This window comes from Anguilla rostrata, chromosome 11 (assembly GCF_018555375.3).
Source record: "Anguilla rostrata isolate EN2019 chromosome 11, ASM1855537v3, whole genome shotgun sequence".
NCBI lineage: Eukaryota > Metazoa > Chordata > Actinopteri > Anguilliformes > Anguillidae > Anguilla > Anguilla rostrata.
This window is the reverse complement of record NC_057943.1, coordinates 16,030,317-16,056,662: the sequence shown is the minus strand read 5'-3', so window position 1 is coordinate 16,056,662 and position 26,346 is coordinate 16,030,317. Positions and strand designations below refer to the sequence as shown.

Here is a 26,346-nt window from a genome sequence, read left to right as displayed (position 1 = left end):
GGACAGTACAAAGCTTTGAGCAGAAGAGCTCCACCATACCCAAATCAGCTGATACTTCATAATACTATTCATAATAATATGATGCTGCCAGAGCCTGCAGACTGGATATCTTCTTGAAAGTTAAATCTGGTGGAAGGTTACAGGGTCCCTAAATTATGGAATGATCCCACCCCTACACCACACAACTTGCAATAATCAGGGGCACAATATTTCAGTACTTAAGTCTTGCTTATGGAATCTCCCTCCACTTAGTGTGCACTGTCTTTACCCATGGCTCTCAGGCAGTCTGCTGACATAGTTCTTACCATGCTGGTTCAAATAATGGGTCGTAAGTAATACAGTGAATCTGTCACGTGTCCCATCAAATCCTTAACCTACAATTCCCATTGTTTTCTACTCGTTTTGCTGTCTCTTGCCATCATTATCACCATATAATTAAGATCTTACTTAGTACAAGCTTCAGGCCAGATCAACACACAAAGAAACTCAAGTCATGCAGGAGACCTGTTTAACTTAGACCACCACAAACACTGAGCTGACTTCACAGAGGACATGGAGACAAGATTGAAACATCTGTGTAGGTTTTGGTTACCTCAACTGCCCCATCTACAGAAGAAAAAAAATGTCATATACACTCCTTATAATTAGCTAAATTACAATGACAGAAGTGTAATGATCACGTATATGTTTACCATTAGAAAAACCCAAAATAAAAAAAAAACTATTTCATCAACAAACAAAAAACTCACTGGGCAATACATTAACAACTAATAGAGGGAGGGAGGGAGAGAGAGAGGGAGAGAGGGAGGGAGGGAGGGAGGAAGAGAGAGAGAGAGAGAGAGAGAGCTGAAGTGAACTGAAATCTGAAAACTAGAAACCACAGCTACAGCTAAGGCAGTGGTTTTATGTCTGCTATGTGCCACTGTGATGTACAATATTGGAAAAACTGCAGCAGACAGTTTGTCACTCAGAAGTACATTCCAGCCAGTGAGCCAGCCTGCTAATCTGTAACACCTTTGGACTCGGTTTAATGTTACAATGTCATTGATTTAGAATTCACCTGTGGTAGATTAAAAATAGGAACTATAAAGAAATATTGATTGGGCAGCAGGAATATCATTAGCGACTTGCTCTCAACCATTCCAAAATCAATAACACAACAGAAAAGTCAACAAAGGGGAATGTTGTTAATTTCACAATTTGGGACTTTGTAACTATACATTTGACAATGATTAAATAAGTCTGTGCAGCATAAAACACTGCACTGCTTGCTTGATGAACAAAAGAGAATCCCCAGATATGCCAGTCCTTCAACAATTACCCTGAGCACCTCTATTTTTATCAGCAAAGCCATGATTTATTGCTTGCTCCCTCTGTGACTCTTTTCACAGTTTCTTTTCTTTCTCTCCTCCCTTACTTAGTCTGTTCTGCCTCAGCACGTACGAGATGATGGTACTTCTGTTTCTTGTGTCAAAAAACAAAGACTACTTCCTATTTCCAGAAAGAACTCAATACACATTTTATATATGGGAGAAGCAGCCTGTGCAGCAAAAGCATGCACCAACAGGTAATATGGAAGAATATGAGGTGCAGTTCTGTTCCTTCTCAATAGGTTTTACATTAAACTGGACCTCATTGACTATGGGAAGGAGATCATTTAATCAGTACTGTGAATGTGTACAGCATTCTTATTAGAAACCTTTTTGAATTTTGCCTTTGCATATTTGCAGAGTCAGGAGATTTTTCTACTATGGATGTATGTGACCTGAATATTGACTACCTCTAAAGTAAACCAACCATGGCCTACAGTGTAACAGCTTCATAAAGCAATTGCAGCCAAACATTAATATACCATAGATGAAGGAAGATAAATGAAGCTATCCAAAATCAGTGCTGTGCTTCAGGACTGACAATGCATGCTCACAGAAAATGTGGTTCTTTTAAAACATTCATGACCGCATATTTTGTCATTAAACTGAAAAGCATTTTAGCAATTTAAATTAGGAACTGCAAAGCGTTTCATAACAGCATTGGTACATTCTAAAAATATTTAAAATACACCAGTACTTAAAATACATTTCCTCTGGTTAGCAGAGTAGCCGCATACTAACTATTCAGGACAAAAAAGGCTAAGGACTTCAGCATTGCCTTCAGAGCCAACAGCCAAGCCAGGTAACATGGAGGTTAGCAATTTTCTGGTCAAATGGTAGAAAATCTCAGTCTCAGTTCAGCCAGAGAACAAGAACAACTCAGCCTGATAGAGAACAAGCACCTAAATCAGGCAGAAGAAAAAAACCGAGACATGGGCTAATACAGAGGAAGTCCAGACATCTTTCCCTTACATATTTTACCCATGTCTATTTCTATCTCATCACATTCCGAATTATTGATAACCAGCTTTTTCATCCTCATATGTTTTTGCGGTTGTATTCATAATATTACATCTGCTGTATCTATCCCAGCTTGTCTCCTGAGTCCTCAGAGTCAGATCCAATTCTGTACAAGGCCTTTATAAGACACATTCAACATTTGTGTTCACAAACTGTTTACCCCACTACCACCCCCTCTCCCCTCCCAGATTAGTGATCTGTAGCTAATGCGTACATCCCTAAAAGTAATTTACTGCCAGATTAATATACTGTGACAAAAATACATTAAAAAGGGTGAAAACTATGCTTTTCTGATGAAAAATAATGATGGAATATTTTTAGTTCTCGGATAATAAGCTAGAGATTAATGGTATCAAAGTGTCAGAGATATGTTAACGATTTTATTCAATTCAATCAGGGGTTTATAGGTCACGCAGTGGGATGGTGCATTACATAAAAACATGAAAAATATCAGAATTAACTTTAGTTGTAAGCTCTAAACTTTTATAAGTATCACCCTAAAATATAGATCATAATGTAATATTTAGTTAAGGGGGAGGGCTACAGTGGTGAAGAAATTGTGAAATTAATATTTTTTCTGTCACTTGAGTTGACCTTTGTTTCAGTTTCACATCAGTCAGAAAGTAAATAATATTTGGATTATTTCACAAAATCATTAAGCATCCGTTGTTTTTAGTGAAGTGAGATTAATTTTGAACAAATTAATATCCCCTAAAGTAAATTTAAGATAACCAAATTAAATATATAGGCTACTTGCAGAATATTGTCTTATATATAATTATTCCTAGGAATATTGCATGGAAAATAAATAATGGTAGATAGCAAAATAATATATGAATTTTTATCAAAAGAAAATTGTGTTTGTTTATGCTTAACAACTGGATGAAAAATTCCTTGTGTAAATATAAAGTAGATCTTGGACAGGCATAGGTTAAGATGTCTAGGTTTTATGGGCAAATTCTTGTTAATGGTGGTTAGCTGTGGATTAAGTCCTAGTAAATGAACTATATACATTGTAAAACTGATTGAATAAGAATACTGCACTATACAACCACTGCTTCTTACACCCTTTTTTGCAAAACACCTCTTGTGGAAAAAGAAATCTGCCAATAAAAAAAAAACATCGAAAGAAACAGGGACTATTTGATTAAGCTGTCTATTTGACTAAGCCTCCAGACCAGCCAAGTATGATCACTCAAAGTCCAGAGGCAAACTTTATGAAGGAGAGAAAATTTTACATAAAGAAATTTTTAATGGGAAAAAACTGTATCCAATTCAATATTCAATCTTAAAATAAAATAAAAGTGCATTAGTGAACATCACGAAACCGGGCAGAAGAACAGAAAGGCTGCAAAGGACTAAACCGGGAGGAATACACGCCAGTGAATCATATTCAAGCTCAGCTGATTCACTGGGCCTTGCAGTCACGCTCAGTGAGTGACTGTTTTCACTGGCCAGAACGCATGACCTTCTGTCTGTGCAAAGCTGAGAATGCGTACAGTGTGCCTGCTGAATTTTAGCTCATAGATTAGAGAGAAAGCTGAGGTAAATCTGATACAGCACAGCCCATTGAAACAACACCCAGAGTGACTAAAGCCTCTCCAGGACAACGAGTAGCTTTATTCAATCAGCAAAGACAGTTTCTCATATTTACAGTCATCCCTACACACACAGTCCTTTTCATCATATGGTGACACTAACGATGAGGGGGAAAGTGAGGCATGGCATCCACTACTATTACAACTCTGGGATTTGTGTTATTTGTGTCTTTAAAATCAAGCTGATACAGCAGACTGCAGACAACAATTGATCTTAGGAGCCGCTGTTGCATGATGAGGCATGGGTTACTCTGCCAAGTGAAACCCTTCCTCACTGGCAATCCTAAGGCTTGTATTCTATTCATACATGCCTATCCTGTCAGATTGAAACACATTTGTATATGCACCTCCGCATGCCCAAGAGCAGGCCACTGGATAAATCACAGCTGGGCACCCAGAGATTCAAACAACTGATAAAGGAAAGAAAACCTATCCCATTCCCCTCAGTCAAGACCTGTCTCCCCACAATCAGCCCACTGCAGTAATTAACTCCTCACTCTCCTCTGGTAAAGCTTGCTGCTGTTACTCCCATCCTCAAAAAATCTGGCCTTGACCCTGACACCCTAAGTAACAACAGGCCCATCTCCAACCTCCCATTTCTGTCCAATATTCTGGAACAAGTAGTTGCATCACAGTTAATACATAATCTTGAATCAAATAATCTAAACAAACAGTTTCAGTCTGGTTTCAGATCACTGCACAGCACTGAAATAGCTGTTCTCAAAGTCCCCAATGACCTCCTTCTCTCATCTGATTGTAGTTCCCTTTGTATTCTAATCCTTCTCAATCGTCTTCGACACCATCAACCATTCCATCCTCCTCTCCGGGCTTGAGTCCTCCATTAACACTACTGGCACAGCACTCTCCTGGTTGAAATCATACCTTTCAGATAGACATCAGTTTATTAACATCAACAACTGCAAATCTGACATAGCCCCAGTCTCCCATGGTGTCCCCCAAGGTTAGGTGCTAGGCCCTCTCCTGTTTATCCTCAACATGCTTCCCCTTCATCACATTATCCATCATCATGGTCTCCACTTCCACTCCTATGCAGATGACACTCAACGATTAAAACAGCTACCCACTCTCACAAACTGCATAACTGAAATCAAACACTGGATGTAATCTCACTGTCAAACTAAACTGTGAAAAATCGGAATTAATCACCATTGGTCCCAAATCCCACACCCACCCCACTGAAAATTTCTCACTTCATAGACTGTTCCACAGTCCACCCACTTTTTATCACACTTGTTTTATTTTATTGCTATGCACTATTGCTTTCTTTACATTGTTATGTATTTTGAGTTTTGAATTTTGAATTTTGACTTTCATAATGGAGTCTCCTGCTGAAAATACAGCCACCATATATATTACCACATTTCAGAAACCTTTACAAAAAATGAAAATTTCATTTTCATGACATTTCATAATGGTTTCATAACTGTACACCTTTATTTTCAAGCTGCCACAGGTGTGTTCCACTAGCTGAGAAAATGGAGACAGATACTATCATGATGGACAAACGTGTCTCCCCAGGTGTTTGAACAATTAATACATCTGGCACACCAGTGCACCCTCATTAACCCACTTACCCTGAATCAACAACACAATTTTTCCTGGGCATGATCAGCTGTCTTTGTCCAGGCTGAAACCAAAGGCCCATCAGGGCCAGTTGGATGCAAAGCTAAAAAGTGAATGACTGACTGATTGACAGAAACCCCACTGAAAATCCCCTGCAGTAGTTAAGCCTCCAAGGTAGAAAGGTTAATACAATTAATTAGAGGAAACCCCAGAGTTCCCCTGCAGGGATAAACAAGATGGCAATAGGTCAGGATGAAGGCTGAGCCAATTGCAGGAAGATCAAAATCAAGAAGAAATATCCTTGTCTAAAGATACACTTTCTAAGTGCAAGTTCATCCTACCTTGCTCAAGAGCCTTTATTGGTGACGGAAGCAGTGCAAACATATTGGCTATGGGTTCACGCCTTTGCAACCTCTGTATCTTTCAATTACCTTTTTAATAGGCATATTAATTTTTACTTGCCACTAATTAAGCAATTAAACTGTGAACCTCAGTCCTGGGATTGATGTGGACTCCGATGGACTTCCGACATTTTATCTGGTAATAAAAAATACAGCTTCCTTTTATCCCGTGTCTCAATGGACTCCAACTCTGTAAGTGTACCTTTGGTAAATGATCCTTCCTGACATCAGGTCAGTGAACCAGGACAACATGGGGAGGGTCTTAGATGCCAAATTGCCTCTCACACATCACTTATCTCCTGGCACCGGTTCTGGCACAATAATATCTCTTTCAGTTGCAGCTATTACTGCAGACTCCCCTCAATGGGCTTGCCCCACAACCCTATACCACTACCAGCTCAGAGAGGCTTACTCACATGAAAATTAGCATGACATTTTCTAGTGACTACAGTGTCTTCAGCAACCAACATGAAAAATAACATTGAAACACACACAACTTTTTCAGGAGAACAAGCTTAATTTTATTTCATTGAAATAATACCCTGCCTTTACAATACGTCCTTTGAAAAGGTAGAGGCAGCTATTATGCTGTGCTTACAAGTAGCACTGATGTGCACATTTTTATCCTGTGTTCCAGAGCATCTGACCATAGGGTGTTTGTGTGTACAGAAGTAATTCACTTCCTTAAAATCCCATGAGGCTGATTAAAAACAAATCAATTCATGTAAAAAAGATTTTTTTTTTTTAAGTTGGAAAACAATTAAATGTTAGATGAAGAATGTTCAAATGTGCGGCATATCATAGTCAGTATGGTACATAAAACAGAACTCCTGGCAGATACGGACGTGTGAAAACCTGCTTTCTCAGTACGCATGGGCTATGGAGTTATGTGCACTGCTAAATGCAAAAAAAGCAAACTATTAAATGTAGGGTCATTCTGTTGTAGGAAGAACGGGGATAGTAAGCTGAAGGTGTGGACCGGAGGGTGATGCATTACAGGCACAAGACCAAAGGGATCAGAGAATGGAAACACTAAAAGCTGTGTGGGCTGCACCTGGCTTTTAGAATAAATTGCAAAGAGACACTTCAAGCTGCTGCAGCCTCGAGGAGTTGGAAGTGAAAATTTGAAACCCTGGCATGCTGTCATAAAACAGAGATCTAAATGATGCGGGAGTGGGAACAGAATTTTAAACAACTGTGGATGAAGAACGACCAGCAAAGGAAACCAAGATTGATGCCGAATACTTTTAAAAGGCAACCAAGCAGGGAGATATTATTCAGAAAGTTTTGCACGCCACAGAACTCATTTGTCACATTCATACAGGCAGTAGAATAGCTATATTTGGCTGACAAATTATAGCACAATATCCTCTCTTCCATTTTAACATCACTTGAGCAGCTGGCCTGACAGGGAGACTAACAATTCCCTCAAAAACCTTAGCAGGCTTAATGAAAGGCTGCTATTACTGCTAGCATTCATTTTTGCTTGATTTGCATAATCATACTTCTCTGAAGTCTGATTGCAAAGAAACTTAATGGGATTTCGTCTTGAATGCCGCCATTTTATTTTCGGCAGTACTGGGCAAAGAACGGCCTGTTTCAAGCTGTTTCAAGGCCAAATATCATCACTTTAGTGTGCATTCCAAATACACGCCACACACTACACTAACCAAAATGCATAATTCTGAGCCCCAAAATTACACCGTAGGATATAGCCAAACTGACCATACACCATTACAGATGGCATTTGAGTTCAATGTACAGAAACACCATTCTTTCCACTATTCGTCATCTCTTACTAAGACACGAAAAGTTATTTCCTTCTCTGTATGGGAAATTGTTTCATCACTAGCAATGCAAGGAGTAAAACATTTGTGCGAGTACACAAACTTCAACACAATGCATAAAATCTACCTCCTGGCTTTTTTTCCCCATTTCACCTGTTCCTCCTGGTTGGCTGTGCTAGCTCCTCCACCCGCTGTATCGGGAAGAATATTACACAGGGTCACAACTGAAGAGCCCCAAGCATAACTCATTTCAGCAAAACTCCAGACCTGAGACAGATCTCTTTCAGATAATGGGACATAAAGCAAGCCGAGCACTATTGTTGTGAGGCCATTTATGGAGGAGGAATGCATTACGTTTCCAGCGGCTGCTGTTCAGGTCAAGAGGTCCCCTGGGACCAGAAGCAGAGGTGTACGGTGGTGTCTTTGTGGTATTCTCACACTTCTTTCAAGGCCACTGATGCGATGCACGGAAGAGTGCTGCATTTATTATGTCTTAATTCTGATTTAGTGCAAGGCTCAAGAGAACAGAGCGAGCAGTATTTCCTTTGCTGCCACACGTTCTCCGAACACACGTTCAATCGCTCCCAAGGACTGCTGAGAGGGGGGAAAATTCCAATGGTTTTTTTTGAATGAATCATTTATACACATTAGACACACATGCAAAGCAGTGGGTCCTGTCAGCGGGCCCTGTCTGAGGCAGAGAGGTTCAGTCAAAGCAGGGCTGCTATCGGTGAGGCCACTGTGGCCGAATATGCCCACCGTGTGAGATGTTACACCACACATCACAATATGCACACAATCTCTTTGAAAGGCTGATTAATCAGAGGCAAATGCATTCATTCACTGGGCAAATGAGGAGAGGCTTGTTAACCTAATTAATACCACAAGGCCAATTAATGGCCCTCTGTTTTCTGACCTGAGACGAGGGAGAGGATTGGCATGGAACATGTTGGGAAAGGCAGAGGGGCCTGATGTTTAGAACGTGACATAACACCCCCTGTGGTGCAATTTACTGCAGTTTGTGGGCAGTTTGAATCCCAGGTAAGACATATCTCTCATGCACTTAAGTGAAGTGCTTCCCTTCACTCTCTAAATATTCAACTGTGGCAAGTGTAAGACTTAAAAGTCACCTAGGAGACGGGTGTCTAATATGCAAATGAATAACAACAAGAGCAGTGGGGATTTTTTCTGAATGCATAGGGGCCTTTTTTCATTTTGACGTTAGCTGCATATTAGAGTTTCATGTATGTCACAAGTAACATGCACAATTAGCTGAGCGCTAAATTGAATGAGGTTTATACTGAACTGGCGCGGCACCCCAGATGCAGTCCTTGCTCTCCCTTGCCTTTTCGCTTTCTCTGGGAAAGATCCCATTAGATGCCTGTGTTGGTTATTTTTACCTCAGCGTGACGGGAACATTGCAGAGTATCTGTGCCTGAGCTGAGGTTCTTATCTCCCTCTGCCCAGGCTCTGCCATCTCAGCACTCATCCCCACACACACATACACACACACGCACACGCACACACTCATCCCCCCACACAAACACACACACGCACACATATACACACACAAACACGCACACACTCATCCCCCCACACATGCACACATATACATACACACAGACACACACACACACGCGCACACACATACACACACACACACACACACATGCGCACACACAGACATACATGTGCACACACACGCACACACACACGCACGCATGCATACTCACATACGCACACACACATTGTGATTGGGGTTTTTAAACTACTATTTTTTATGTGTGCTAGCTGCCTTTAAACAGGTAGGAGTCACAGCCCATATGAAGCACAGACATCACTTCTATTGGCACACTGTTAATGGTTCTGTGGTATAGTACTCATATGCCAAAAAAATGCCAAAGATATGTCACAGCAGTCAGCTTCATATCTCCAGGACCTGTCAGTCAGCCAGCTATGTTTACTATTTATCACTGCTGCTCCACACAGCATCCTTCTCACAGAATTCATTAATGTACAGAATGTTTTCAAGGACTGTGCCTCTATCTTCAGAAAAGAACAGCGAGGGAAAAGGTATTTTCTGCCTTTTATTTCTTCCTTCAGTCTACATGCTGTAATTTCTCTGGTTTGAGAGCGACATGCTATCAGTTTAAGGAACGACTCTGTTGAACACAAATTGAAACGTCTGATTGAAATTTAAATGTTTTGCGTTTTTCTGGTTGTTACAGTTCCATCTAGAGTAATGGCCCAATGTTGACTCTTTGAAACACAGACTCTTGAGGCAGCATTCATTAGAAAAAAATGGTTTTCATCAGTTGAAAAAAATATTGAATTGTAAGGCGGAATTTCTTCACACGCAGCTTGCAACCTGACAGAACCGTCGCCATGAATGGTATGACAAGGGCATCAGGAAAAAAACTGAATCTGGTCACTCTTGGCTATCTGGAGCCTCGTGTTGGCTCCTGTGCCTGGCAGGAAGCAATTGCCAGCTATGAGGTTGGGTGAGGGTGGGGGGTGGTCAAATTCAAGTTCTCTTACCTCAACCAGATGGGGCGTGGGGTTGAATCCACACAGGTTGCAGACCTGGGTGTGGCACTGTGTACAGGAATTGTAGTTGGGAGGCTGCGTGCTGCCGATGTTCAGCTCAGTCTTGCACAGCGGACAGTTGACCTTGGGCTTCTCTGGCTCCGGGGGCTTGTGGGCGGGTTCGCGCCTGGCCTGTGGCTGCTGCTGCGGGGGCTGCTGCTTGTGCGGCGGCTGCTGATGGGCCGCGGGCTGCTGCTGAGGCGGAGCGTGCGGCCCCGCATGGAACGGGGCTCCCCCCGGCTTGCCTGGGACCACCCCGGGCGCAGCGGCAGGGCCCTGGGGTTTGCCTGACGAGGTGGCGTCGCTGAAAACCACTTTCGGGGCCCCCCGGGCAGGGGGCTGCTGAGGCTGCGCGCCCTGCGCGGGGTCCGCCGAAATGAGGGTGCTGGCCTGGTTTAGGAGCGACGCCCCGAAACCAAACAGCTTAGTCAGGCCATCCTGCGGCTGCTCCTGGGGCGGGGCCGGCTGCCTGGCGGGGGAGCTCCCGGCGCTGCGGATCTGGTCCTGGCGGCTCGGCTGATGCAGGGGAGAGGAGCGGGACAGGTCCGGTTGGGACGGCGCCTTGGCCATTCCCTGGATCGGGCCTCTGGCCATGGGGTCCTGCCTGCCGGGCGCCTGTGACTGACTGGCCGGCCCCCGATAGGCTTGGGGGTCGGGCCTGGTGTGCTGAGATGCGGGCACGCCATGGGGCCCTGGCTGGGAGGCAGGGGCTGGCCCGGTGTGTCTGTGCAGGACTGGGGAAGGCTGGGACTGGGGGAAAGCCTGAGGCTGGGACTGCGGGTAGGACTGAGGCTGGGACTGGGGGAAGGCCTGAGGCTGGGACTGCGGGAAGGCCTGAGGCTGGGACTGCGGGTAGGCCTGAGGCTGGGACTGGGGGTAGGCCTGAGGCTGGGACTGCGGGTAGGCCTGAGGCTGGGACTGGGGGTAGGCCTGTGAGTGGGGCTGGGTCTTGGCTTGAGCTTTGGCCAGGGGCTGCTCTTGGGGTTGTTTCTGGGGTTGGGGTTTTGGCTGGGGCTGAGACTGAGGCTGGAGTTTGGGCTGCGGTTGCGGCTGGACCTGGGGCTTGGGCTGGAGCTGGGGCTCTGGTTTGGCTTGGTGAGAAGGAGAGTGGATCTGCTGCTGACTCTTGGAGCGTGGAGTCGTCATGTCCATTCCTAAGGCTCTCTGCATCTGGCAGTTCAGGCACAGCCACTCCTGGACCTGATAGACAGACAGACAGACAGACAGACAGACCACAACAGAAAATGAGTCAGCATCACAGCAGATGTTTTATAATTTTCCATGTTCTCTCATATGTTATATCTTTCAGAAAGAGACATGGGTCAGGAACTCTTTGGTCATCCAGCTAAGAACTGGGGTAGAAAGGGATGTAGCCACGAGTACTGCAAAACAAGCTCTTTACATTGTGGTGCTGCTGCAATAACCAGACACCCCACAGACTTGTCACTTCACACTTCATTATGAAACTGAAAAATGTGTTTGGAATCTGTGTATTTTTTCTTTTACTGCACCAATTATAAATCATATAACTTGGGTCTGCAATCTACAGAAAAAAATCACACTACAATGAGAAGGCCACGAAGAAAAGAGGTATTTGTTAAATGCGAAAGTATTGGAACAGTGACATTTTTTGTTGTTTTGTCTCTGTACAGACAATTTTAAATTGCAGACTGTCAGCTTCAGCTTTTTTATGCATGAACTAATGATGCAGAGAAACACATCTGGCCAAGAACTGACTGTCTACACTTTAACCTCATATTCACTGTTTTACTTCAAATCCAATGTGCATGAGTCGAGAGCCAAAATAATAAAATTGTGTCACTGTCTGAATACTTTTTCATTTAACTGAGGAGGCTAACAGCGATTAAATTCATCAGTAGTTCAATATGTTCGACTAATAAATACTAAACTGTACCATTCGGATTTTGTTATGCGTGGTTATACTGTTAGTAATTGCTCTAACCATTTTTTGATTAAACAAGCTTTCAAGTCCTTTGCATATCACCATGTCTTTTCTTAATAAATATGTTCATTTGAGCAAACAATGGATGCATAATGCAAAGAACATTTCTCAGTCTCGTAGACACTCTCTTTGAAGTATGTGCTAAGTCTCAGAGAGGTGCACTCTGCAAAAGATGAAACTATAGCTGTGCTTCTGAATATGAATGAGCGTATTATAATGAAATCAAATGTCTACATTCCCGCAATGAAAAGAAACCAATCCAATTACAATGGCTGTAAACGCATCATGATGAATCCTTTTACAGAGAGGGTCTCAAGGTGGAAAATGCACTGCAAAATTTAAGCCTGAGAATTCAAGATGCAGTTTGAGGAGTTGAAGACGTTGTTAATTAGAATGGTTCAATAACACAAAGTAGGTTTGTCATATAGCGGGGGAAAGCAGCACATAATTACTATTTTTTTAATGACTAGTTAAAATACTAACGATAATTCTACTGTAGCAAAACACTTCTGCAATCAGACAGTATATTGACATCACTTCTCATTAAGGCTGTCCAGTGTAGAAAAAGAAAACTGACTTTTACACAATCAAGGGTTTTGTTAATTATTACTTCCAAAATTTTGTAAAATTTGTAAAATTTTCCTGTTCTTCAGTGTATCTAGCCAGCAGTATAGTTAATTCAATACATACGGTATGTAGCAGGATGGAGAATAGCTGACTGTGAATTAATACTTGAATAAACTTTGTATAATGAGCATGACCATGTGCTGAATGTTACCAGGGGCTTTTGTACTTATATAGCAGTGTGTTTATAGCTGGTTGCGTACAGGGGATCCCCATGGTGATGTAAGGCCTTGGGACAGTGGTAGCGGTAGGCTAGGCTACCAATGCTATGTAAGCAATCTCAGAAAATGGCTTATGCTCACACAGATGGCAGCTTTAGAATCCAGTTTACAAGATGGCAAATAGCAGACACATTTTTCCAAGAACTCCCAAGAGTGTGTATAGTGCACAGTATTGTGTGTGCATTATGAAAAGTATCTGAATTTGAGATTAAAAATAAATGTGAATGTTCTGCCATCACATTTAAAGACAATGGGCTGGGATCAAGGCAACATTGCATTATTTAAATAAAAGCCTATTTTTCTATAAAGATTTTCAGTCCCAGTCCTTGTTCAACTTTTTTCTACATAACTACCTCTTACCTCTGTATAAAAGGTGGCACACTCTAATTGGACTGCTTAGCAGTTCTACTTGTTTCACATTCAGTTTTAATCAGTCATTAAGTGAATGGAGAACTGCACAAATTCCTGTTGAGAAAATCAAGAGATTTCCATGCTTATTGATTGAACCAGACAGATCAAATAATACTGAGGACAAAAATAAATAGTAATGTTATTGAATGGGCATCTGATTTTGTCCTTTTGTAATGTCAAAAATATATGTTGCATTGGATCTTACCATAATGACATTAATTTGGCTGGGAGCATCACATTGTCACAAAACACAGCACAAATTCAACAATGAAATTGGTCACTGTTTTTCTGTTTCACCACAGATGAGTGTGCCTGGAATTCATTTCCTGTGCTAGATTGCCATGCTGCACCAGACTGAATCTGGGTCTATGCCTCTAGCATTGCAATGAATAGCCACATCCATGCTGTGATGCCCTTTGCCACATCCACCAAGGCAAGGGAGGTTTTTTTCTGCTGCAGAGCTAACGTAACTTCCTCAAAACAGACACTGGCATAGTCCCAATCACAGCAGGTTGGAGGAAATGACAAAACACATCCACAAGAAAAATAGGTGACAAAATAATTTACTTATCAAAAACAACAGCTCGTCTACTTGTGACAAAAGAAATATTGACTCCTGTGAATGTCTCCGAGCCAGATTTAGATTGCTGTGGGAGGCACGTGCCTTCCCTTGAGTCAAGACTGCTTTGTTTTTTTCCTCTTATGATTATGTATTGTATTCTACTCCTTTTAATATCTTAAATGTACATCTTGTTCTTTAAATAATGCATAATTTCAAAGTATTATTTTGTCAAACACTGGAAAGGAAACCTGTCTATCATGCAACAGATCTGTGTTGATCTTAATTAACTGTCTTACAGCTATACATGTATCAACTCGTAGCAGAAACAAATTATGCACTTGAAACAAATTGGGATAAATGTACTTGCTACTGTGCATTAACAACATCCTATGTGATTGCAAACCATGGAAGTGACCACAGTAAGCCCACTGTAGCAGACAGTGTAAACTTCACCTTGACTGTCAAGAATGCACTTTCCCTCACTGTGAAATAAAACATTCCCATGTGGTTTAGAGATGGAGCAGCTCATTAAATGACAAATTCCTCTACAACCTTGAATGAATTCACAGTCATAAATGTTGCTGGCAGCAGGTGAGATCTATACCCTGCATTTGCTGTGTAACTAAGCTGTAGACTACACCTTAGTTACTCAAAGAATCATTGCACAACTTTACTACTATTGATATCTCAGCTTTTTGGCAACCAGCCCCTACAATCTCTCCTACAGGCCCTTCTAGGGCCAGGAAAATATGCATGTTGGCTCACAGATTTTCATATACTTTTAAATTGCCCAACAATGTTCAGTTGTTGGGCCATTTAAAGGTTTATGAGAGGATTGGCAACTTGGGGTCCAGCCATAAGAAGCTTCTAGAAATGGAGTTGTATCTAAATGTCTGACTTGCACATTTCCCCCTACTCTCTATTACATTTGTTTTGCTTCATTTTTAGAACCGTGCCATGGAAAGTGTTTAGCTCCAAGGGGACAGACGAGGTAGAGAAGAACTCCTTATCAGGCGTCACTTGGCAGTTCGCTCCCGTGGCAACCCTGCACTGTGAGGGACTGCTCACGAGTGCTCCAATCAAATTCACTGCTAATTAAACAGCCGCTTCCCCTGCTCCCGACGCCAAGCGGTCCCTGAGTGGCACGTAGGAAACCGGTGCTGCGGAGCAGCTCACGACCAGAGGGCACCGCGTCCATCTCGCACGCCAACGGCATCGGCTGTCAGCTCCATCACCTGTGATTTCACTTCCAGCCGCATGCAAAGGTGACACAGAGTTAAATACCGCCTCTAGCAGAAACATCAAAACACCAGATGCCACCCATGAAATATTCATGGTGCAGCTGGGTTAAAAATACTTCCATGACAAAAGCTCACAGAATAGCATTTACTGACTCAACTGTTGAGTCAGTAAATTTGCAGAGTAAGTTGATTTTACTCAGGAGTGGAGTCTCCTGTCAAAGCTTTTTCAAATTCTGCACCGAAGGCAGAGAGGAATTTTCTCACCAGCTAAAGCTGGCAGTGCTCTGAATATAGGGTTTATTTCAGCCAAAAACAATCAGTTATCACTGGGATACACCATAAATTGACTTTTCTTAAATAATTTATGTGTGACTTTGGTTATACTTAATGAATTTGAGGTGGTAAAAATCATATATATCATGAAACTTTCCATAATCTAGCATTACAAATCATGGGCAGTGCTCAAGCAAAACTAATATCTACCTGACAGAGGAGTGGCATATTGCTTAGCTTTTTAAAATTGGCATGAAACTGGTGCACCAGGTGTTTTACAGTAACTTGATTATATAAAATCCCTAATGAATTTAGGCAGACGAAGCAGGGAACGTGAATAGTCAGCACAAGCATCTCTGAGCATGTTATACGCTTCTAAAACCCCACTCTCCCTCCACCCTTGTTACCTGTCCCTCTGCAACCAGCCCTGAGAGTTGATGCAGACACTCCTGATGACAAGCAGTGACCATAATGACTGATTTTAACCAACCCAGCTCTCCACGTGCCTCCCTACCACATGCAAGATCGACATTTAGAGCCATTTTAGAGACGGTCAACAAGCAGCGAGCTTGATTTAGCCCCGACAGAAGATCCATTCCTCAAATCACACGGATGCAGGCGAGGGGGGAAGGGGCCATGCTGGTTTTTAAATGGACAGGCTGCTACAGACACAAGGCAGGTGTTGAGAGAGGGCCAGGAGGACCCTTTGCTAGCTTGCACATCACGTGGCCATGTGACCCAGATGATTACAGCAGCACAGAATGTTTCAGGCTACCCTTCGGAGTTTTTCATGTCATTGCTCTACACTGAGACATTAAAATTGCAGTTTTTTTGGTTTTTAATTTTTTATTATTGTGCATGTTCAGGATAAATGAGCAGCAGCATGCTGTGCTATTTAAGGCTCTATATGGAACTCACATTGGGAACAGTCATATAGTAAAAAACAAAGCCACTGACTTAAAAATAGATCTGCATCAAGATATATACCTCTCCATAGACTTGTCTAAGCTAACTTGTTCAATTATGCCAACCGCATTTATACAAAGTGTTAATTGAGTTAAAATTTCAGAAAAGGTAGTGTAGAATTATTTAAAGATTAGAGTCCCATATACAAATGTAATATAACCATCTAAGCATAAAAGGATACAAATGATCTAATAAATAGCACCTGATTTTATATCAGCCATATTATAACATATTGAGATTGCATTACTGACCGTCATCATTCATTGAATCATCTAACAATAATTTAACACATCTGACTTTTCATGTGGCTCAATATTTGTGTGTATAGTATGTGAAGACTTAACAGTATACTGCATTGTGCGCATTAATGTATGTTGAGATATTCACATGTTTGTAAGAGCAGCGTTAATATTTCTGTAGTTTCAGTCTTTGTAATGCTTTACTACCAAAGTTGTTGAACCCCCGTAGGTAGGTGCTGTCATGACTGTGGCAGCCAAACCATTTTGTATTTCATTTCTCAGCAGAAACAGCAATGTGTGCTGGAAAACCTCATTACCGAACCTGTCAAAAGCAAAGGTTACTCAGTATGAGAACTAAACCATTGACTAAGCCTTTTAATAGACCTGCCCATCAACTTTGCAATGCTAAACTCAGGTGCAAATGCATGTATTTGTGCATATGTGTGCCTGTGTGTGGTTATGCATGAGAAACATTTGCACAGGAAGCACTGCAGTAATTACTTTAATAAGATTCATGTTTCTTACATAGGTTAGTTACATAAGCTGCATAAGGCCTGCCAGTCTTATTGATAATACATGAAATCCCAGGAAAGTGTTTGATTGGACATACCAAGCTTTTCTAAATCAGCCTTATAAGAGCAATTCGTGTGATATTGTCCAAGGTAAGCCCAGCATTGAACATTTTCAACTTAAAGTGATTTGCAAATACTATCAAGGCTAATTTCTGACTTCATTTAATATCTGCGTTTAACCTTGATTCATACAGGTAAAGTTCTTGGTGGGCGGCTGTTCTTGAGTAAACTGCCTGCTCACGCCCTCGATTGATATTGTACTCAACCAATTCATAGTCGCTAGTCTGTTCCGCCTTGCAGTTTGAACCAATGCACAGACATCACGGTTCAGGAGCATGTGCTTTTGACCACAACTGCTCCTAGTAGATGATGTCTTTCCCTCAATGTCAACATCATCCTAGCCACTGTTCCTCATGAAAAATCAGCAAGTCCTGGCACTGGGGCTCCTGCAAAACACGCCCCAACAACGACGCAGAGATCTCTTCTAGTCATGGTAGCCAAAATAATAGCCATAAGAGGGCTTTTTTAAAATACACAGCCATAAGCATTCTGGGATGTTAATTGCTAAATTTCATTAAACTTAATATGCAGTATGTAAATGTGCACAGACTGTGCAGTTTAGCGTAAAAAGAAATGTTATCCAGAGCAAGCTGCCATTGACAAATTGTGCCTTTTAAATCAAGACCAGCCACACTATGTAATAAAAATGTGCAATCATTTACTATGCATGTTAAGGCAGCCGATCATTCACAATAGCAGTATTCACCACTCAAGCATAAAATGTTATGTTTTGTAAAAATCCAGTTGCCAAGTTTCTGGAATATTCCCCAAAATGTATTCTGGGTTCCCATAATGTGAGCTAAGAATAAGCAAGCAGTTAAGTGTTTTGGAAACACAGCACAGTAATTTCCAGTTTAATAATATTTGCTATCAACCCTGCTCAGCTTTGAGACAAGCCATAACATTTTCACCTCACGTTGTGAAATCACTTAAATTGGAAGCAAATTTGTCACAACAGTTTTTTTCTCCAAATAATGAGAACAGGGCTACTAATGCCTTTTTAAAGAAAAATATTATTCAAATTCAATGATCCTGTCTTGAAGAAAACATTATCTATTCGCATAAATATTCTTGCCAACAGCTATTAATGCCAAAATATGGTTCTAATCCATTTCTTTGTAAGCAAAAATAAATTCATTTTCACTTTGTGCATTAATTTCTCCCATGTACCAGCACAACCCATCTTTGGCCTAGATACAATAATTAACCAGTCGCGAAAAGTCTGTAACTCTGTGCCTGCTGAGAATGACTTTCTGCAGAGACATAATGGTGGAATGAAATGAGTGGATCCGAATGCCTTGTTTGTCTTATGTAATTGCATTCTTTCCCTTTTAAAGGCTGACTGACTAGTCAATGTGCATCAGTTTCCTACCTGCTACTGGCTCAGTTTTAATGCCATCATAATGGATCATTTCTGTTGTCATTGCATTCTACTGTTTCAGAAAATTTCCACGCAACCTCCTGTGGAGAAGTCTGTGACCCGTCTTAAAAACAAATACAGGTTCAGCATCCTATCTTTCAGTGTGTTCATCTGCAATATCAGGGTCTTCCTTTTGAATGCACCATTGAAGAAGAAACATAACTTCGTACTCTGATTAAGCGCAAGAACAGATTCAGGATTCTGAGTGCACTGCCCTATTTCATAGTGCGAGAACCCTTAATGACAACATCACAAATCACATTTAGTGGGTTTTTTTCCAAAAGGTTTTTGCGATGTCTTTTCCTGAGAATTCCTCCCTGTATCTGTAACTGAATCTGCCCTTTGAGAGGCTGTTCTGTGAGACTGAGGCACGGGCTAGGAGAAGATCTCATCTTGTAATGTTGCGGTGCTGTCTACAGACAGGGAGGGGTGTGTAGCACAGATAAGGCTTTGATGTAGTGCACTGGCATAGCAGCTCCTCTCCCTGTTGCAGCATACCCAGACAGAAAGGGAAGCCACACATCGACCGACTGACTGACTGACTGACTGACTGACAGACCGACGTGCTCATCCTCTCGCCAGCGTATGCAGTCTCAATCCGTCAATGATATCGATCGGAATAACCAACATCTTACTTAATTAAAACCTGGCTCAGCAGATATGTCTTAGCCCTGCTATGTGATCATTAAAAACAACAAGGAGGGCAAGGCAACCTCAGTCAATACGGAATCTGAAAAAGGCTTAAAAAACAATATGTTCCATGTGGACAAGGTGAAGGCCTCTGGGACAGGGGGAGATAGAAGGGCAGAAAAGGCTCTGCCTTCCAAGCATGAAAGAAAAATCAACCGATTCTGCCCACAAACCCAGATCATAGTATTTTACACAAGAAAGCAGAGGTCAAGTTCTAGAAGATTCTGGGGCAGCCAACCGTACTTCTACGCATTGCATACAGATTTTTTTTTTCTTTCAGTAATCACAATGAAACAGCTTCTGGTTTTTTCAGTGACATTTAGAAACACATTTACAAATTGAGTAACTGACAATTCTGAGCAAAAGGCATAATGATAAAAATGTGTTTAAGGGAATTATTCACCATCACCAATCCATTATCATAGCCATAGCCAGTAATAACAATGTCAAGGCCAAATAGGCCAACCAAGACTGTAACCTTTCAAACGAGCCCTCATTGGTGTCAATGGGCGTTCCCAAGTAATCTACCTGCGTACTGCCGGGGCGGTCTGCGTCACAAAGATCGTGCTGATAGAGACTGAATGTGCACAGCTGAAAAGCCAGCTAGCTTCTAACAACTTGCCATTGTGCTATAAAATGTATTTATAATTATGGCGGATTAGAGAAAAAGGATATAAGCTGTTGCTCAAGTATTTGAAATGTGGATCTCAATTAGAGGCTTAATTTTCATGTTTATAAAGTAGAGGTTTGCTCAAAGATGGGGTCGTAGACAAAGTTATGGCCCCACTGGAGAGCATTTAAGCTCACCGAAAAAGTGAGTTTAGAGATCTCCTTGTCATTTATATTTAATCCACATCATCACCCAACAGCTTTTCAGCAAGACCTATCGAGTTTGGCCAGTAGTTCACCTAGTTGCTTGTGCTTTTTGTGCAAACAGTGCAGATATTTTTTTACATCGGATAATTTCCCATTGATTAACACATTCTCAATGTGAACAACACACTTGCAGATGCGAGCTACAATCAGTCGTCGCCGCTGCCATACTGTAGAGCATTTCCATTTGAGGAAAGCTTGCATGGTGTGCTACATTATATATTTTTTGGCACTGAAGTTTTTTGTTGCGGTGTCTGTGATGCCTGGGACAGTGCTGATTGAGGAGACTCTGAAGCCTGCAGGAGAGGGAGGAGCGCAGGGAGGGCCTGCAGAATCCCAGGGAGCTATTCTGAGGAAGGGCACTCTGAATTATACATGTGCCCAGGCTCCAGCAGTGCCGAGCGCAGGCTCCGGCCAAACCGGAGGAGCCGGCGCACTGGCCCCGAGGGCTTGGGCTCCTCCTCACAAAGCCCCAGCGTTTTGCTCTGTGGCGCGTACACCAACGCTACCCCATTTTGATCGCCTCGGTGAATTACGCCTCACCCCATTTCGCACATTCATCTCCCAGAGCTCCTTTCCAAGCCATTACTGAAGGGGAAAGGCAGAGAAAATGATCGTTGACTGGTTGTTATTAAAGCTAACCAAAACTCCAATCAATGCGGAGGCCACTTCTACTGTTCAGCTCAGTCCTGACCAGTTGTCACCAATTTGGTTACTACACTGTCTCCCGAGCTCCAGATTTGCTGGTGAAGTATTGGGGGGAAAAAACTATTAAAAATCACGCTGTAAGACATGCTTAGAGGCTGTCTGGGAGTTCATACGCTGAGCTTCTCTTGAGATCAGTGCAAATATAAAATAGTGACTGGAACCGTAGAATACACAGTGCGCTGCTGGGCGCCTGGAAAAGGTTGACACCGCTTCTCTTGGCTCTGTTTGAAAGCCCCTGACGAGAGCAGTCTGCTTGCACAAACACTCCGCGAATGGACTGGGATATTATGGCCAAGGAGACTGGCTTGACAGCACTTCAGAGATTAAGTTTAACACCTGTTTGCCATTTTCAGCAAAACGAACATGGCAGCCTGTGTTTTCTGGAGCTGGGTTGGTGATTGAAACCTGCAATACCAATACCAGGAGGCTGAAATAAGATGTTTTTAATCTATCTGAAATGTCACAGTTTTTATCTTTCTGAAACATTTTTATTTATTTATTTTTTTTGTTAAATATTTTTGGAGCATGAAACATATCACAGATATTATTTGTTTTTGTAGTTAATTCATAGTTTGAAATGGTGTTGTCCCAAGTGACTAACTCAAAGTTCGCAATGAACCCTTCGAGACCTAGGGTGATTTTGATGTTTTTTTCACTATCCTCAGTTTTTTACAGATTAAACAGGCTTAACTAATAGATAACCCCTTATGCAACCCCTCATTTTTTCCAGGGAGCCAGTATTTTATATACCGAAAGTGAATGCTACATAAGTACATGACATAAGGACATTTAGAGCTGAAAGGGTATTCAGTTTTTTCATACAAAAATAAGCGAGACCGGGTGACCATGAAAAAAACCAAAAATGTGTTTTATGATGTGGGTTACTGTGTAATAAGTGATTAGGGGCTGGGGAGTCTCCTTTTATTTTACTGCCATTTATTGCCCTGAGCGCTGGTAAAAGAACGAGTAGCGTTGTTGTCCAGAAAGGAGTCAGTTTCAGACACTGACCTCAAATTTGCACCATGTTTGTGGCCCATTTTTTAATAAATTGTAGATATTTGCTTTATTACCATTCTGTGGGCACCGGCGCCCAGACCACTAGGAGGCACTAGCCAGGACGGATAGGGCTACAATCATTGACACATGGAGTTTAGTTTCAGTTTGAGCCCGAGTGGTGTCCATCAATGTTTATTGATGACCTGACGAGGGGATAATAGGAATGGACCAGGGTTTCCACCCACAGCCTTTAAGTGCACCTTTACAAGCTTTCTGTAATTGCAGTCACAAACATTAAAACCATCTTAGTGACAGTCAGGCAGCCATCCTGTCAACGACTAACATTCTGCTGAACAACAGCAATTAAGGCTCCCTGTAGAGCGCATCTGATGACAACAATATTACTGAGCTGTTCTAAGACAACACAATAATAAAGGATATTACACACAGGCACACAGATACACACACAAACACACACACACACAAAAGAACTGGGAACATGACTTTGTGCTGTTTGTAACTGTACAGCCTCTTCAAAGATTGTACCAGACATTGCTTTTCAGATGAATCCTTCTTTCTATGTCAGCATGCAACCTGTAATGTTTCTGTAAATGATCACAGGCCATAATTTATCCAAGGCAGGAATAGCAGCAATATACCTAACACTAAAGTGCAACTGTATTCTTACCTCCCTAATGTTCAGCCTATTATAACTAACATGGACTCTAGCCTAGCATCTAGAAATTTGTTCAGAAATTATACTTTTAACCGTCGTATATTGTTAAGACATTGTATTGGGGGTTAAACATGGTTCTCCAAAAGAAGCATATGATTCCAACTGACAACAGTTCCAGTAGCAGCATCTACAAATACTCTTTCATTTTCATTGTATACCTGAGATCACCTGCACATTATAGCAAGTGGTATTGACATAAAACAAACCTCACATACAAGGGAATATCGATGTTGTATTAGGAAAGTGTGCACGGCAGTGGGTCCTGAATATATTGCTTACCAGCCCTCCCTCAGACCTACAGGCATGAGCAATCTAAACACTTTTGCCCAGTTGGCTGCACGTACAGTCAATTCCTTAATTGCAAATGTGCCTTGGGAGCATTCCTATACTGTGGAGCCATTATCATGGCCAGAACCAAAGTCACACAGGAAGCACATACGGTCGGAGTCAAATGCAGTGACGGATACTGCACTTCATCCGGGGGCTCGGCAAGCGAGCTGGCAGTGTCACATGCCAGACAGACCTGGCCTGGCTCCTGCCAGGACAGAGAACGGACACGTATTTAATCTATCATGCTGGGTTCCATTCCCCACAGGCCTGTGATCAACCTCCTTTGAACCCAGAGGCAAGCTGGAAACAGCTGTCCCTTTGAGTGCCCGTTTAAATTCGCCGGACCCCTTGACGTGACACCCGCGGTTCTGCCAGCGATTGCCGCCAACACCGCCTCATACCTGGAGCAGAGCATTTCCTTTCTAAATGACTTCCATGGCATGGCTTGTTCAGTGACAGCATAAAAACCCTTCCTCTGACGTGTTGTGTCAGTGGGCTCAAGTGCACACACAACACACTGACATATTCCCATGATCCAACAGTCTGGAATTAACTTTGTTCATCTGGGTCTACTAGTAGAATCCAAAAACACACACACATACATTCATAGGCTGAAAGCTCACATATGCTTAGTTACTCCCCCTTATTTTATGCTTGACTTATTTCATCAACATGGTGTGGAGGGAATTACTAGGCTGTGCAAAGCATTTAATAAGATTCTAAAGGCACTCTGGACTATTTGCGTCTTTTAGGCCTTGTGTGCTTTTAGTCTGCAGGTAGGCATAGCGCAGAGATGTAAGAGTAGCAGTGGCCATTAACAGCCTCATAGTGGGCGTCACACACACTTGGAAGAACAATGAGCATCAGTCTGTTCAATTCACCGTGAACCGGTGCTAGAATATGTAACAGAATGCAACATCAAACTACTCAAACTAAGCAAGGATAGGATAGACTGCACTGACGCATGACCTTTCGTGACCCACAGCACGCACACATACTGGCACCCACAGAAAAAGATAGAAAAAGAGAGAGACTGAAGAAAATGGCGGCAGAGAAGAGGGAGGGGGGTCAAGTATCTCCACAGCAGGACATTTGAATATGGTTCCAGGCAAGAGACAGTCAGTAAGTGGGGGATTGACCACAGGGAATTCAATGCTCCTGTTCCTTGCAGCATTATGAGTAACCCCATTCCTGAAGAATTCCCCATCGGAGCTGAGGGGGAAAGGGGGAGAAGGGCAGACACAGGGAGAAGGTGGTACATTCCTGTATTTAAGGGATCCATTCTGTTATTGGCACCCTTTTTCAGGTTTTTGCAATTGTGTTGTTTCAGCATCATATTTTCTTTGCCAGTACATTATAATATATAGGCATGCCAATAAAGCATACCCCAATTTAATTTAATTTAATTTAATTGAACTGAACTGAACCAAACTGAATTGAACTTCATTTAATTGAATGGGGTGAGTTACACAGGAAGTGAGACAGAGAGAGACAAGGTTACAGGAAGTGTATTCAGCGTATTTTCAATCGTAGAGCACTGTGGGACCATGGTGAGTCCCCTTATTAATGATAAACTCTCTTTGCCACAGAGACCCTTGTACTTGATAAAGAATTAGTGCCCAATTGACCATCCAATCTGTACATCTAAAACATCTAAGATTCATTTATATGCCCAATATCAACACCTTTCATTTGTGCTGATGTTCCAGTTTGAATCAAACAGTCTCATCATTGCTGTATGAATTTGGTGTTTATACTTTTCAGCAGTGGATACCAATATGAGTATTTCCCTTCAAAAAACAGGACACTAAACTTCTCAAAACAGCTGGCCAGAGATATCACTTACTGGAAATGCAAATGGGATTTTTCACACCGGAGAACTGTGTCTGTCATCATGTATGCCTTTTTGATGGTTCAGTGATGACAGCATGACAAAGTTATATTTATAGTTTTACACAAATAGACAAGCAGAAATTGATAATGAAATGCCCTTTCATTATCATCATTACTAGTTGACATCATCATCATCATCATTAGCATAATCATCATCATCATAATTTTATATGTAGTTTCTACCCCAGAGCTATCCTGGCCGTTAATACCGATGTTTGGGAAGGCACATGTGCGGGAAAAGAACTGAAAGAGCTCAGATAGTGGTGTTGATATCTGGTGAGAGACTCTCACAGAACATTAATATTGCAAGTAAGACATGTATGAAATGTATCCCATAAATTACGGTTCGTGCTGCAGCTATAAACATGTCACAAAGATTATTCATAAGGAAAAAATAACAATGTTGAGCAAATAAGAAGCAAGCTCTACATCTCAATGGACTAAAGGGGGCACTTGTACCATAGCTAAGGTTAACAAGCACATTGTTATGCACACCAACTAAAGAATAGAGAACTTTACTCTGCCAATATAACATCCTTCTTCACTCACACATATCCACCCTTTCAATGTACTGAGAGGGAGGTGTGAGGGAAAGTAGGAGGTAGAGAGAGCGCAGAGCAGTAATAGGAGTGGGTGTGCATGCATGCTGCTGTGAAATGCCACTCTGCACACATCTACACACTGCTGCAACGACCCTTTATAAAACATGCAACACACACCTTCAGACACCTGGCACACCCCACAAATACACCTTCTGTACACACACCCTCAGCAGTCAATGCCTTGACACACTATGACCTTGCATACCTCCACTTCAGCAGGCATGCGAAGACTCTGACGAGAGAATTAGTTGCTGAACATTGCAGTTCGTGACAAGAAGGATTTCTAATGAAGATTCCAATCAACTCCCAAAACTGGGCCAGGACACATCAAAAGAATTCCCTTCAATAGGCTTAAATGTAGCTGCACACACACCCACACACACGCACTGGGCGCTCAGGATATTTATATTATCCAGTCATGTACAGGAGAAGAAGCTTCAGAAGTTGCTCTCTCACCCTCCTGGGACGTTATTGAAGTTGTACTTAATCAGCACATCTGTACTTAGTGTTAACTTTCCAAGTGCAGCAAGCGAGTCAAAATTACTTTATATGAGCCATAGACAGTATATGAGCAGGGTATTTCTGAAAGTCTAACTTCTCTTAGAGCATAGATGAAGTCA

The 26,346-nt window shown here is 42.0% G+C and overlaps 1 protein-coding gene across 4 annotated transcripts in view; it reads right to left on the bottom strand.

The window, feature by feature from the left end:
* Positions 1–26,346, bottom strand: part of bsna (bassoon presynaptic cytomatrix protein a) — a 133,253-nt gene that overhangs the window by 80,305 nt on the left and 26,602 nt on the right. For all 4 annotated transcript variants that reach the window (XM_064298250.1, XM_064298248.1, XM_064298247.1 and 1 more), the window contains exon 3: positions 10,299–11,546. In XM_064298250.1, the coding sequence (XP_064154320.1) occupies positions 10,299–11,546 (1,248 nt within the window). The remainder of the gene's footprint in view (positions 1–10,298; positions 11,547–26,346) is intronic.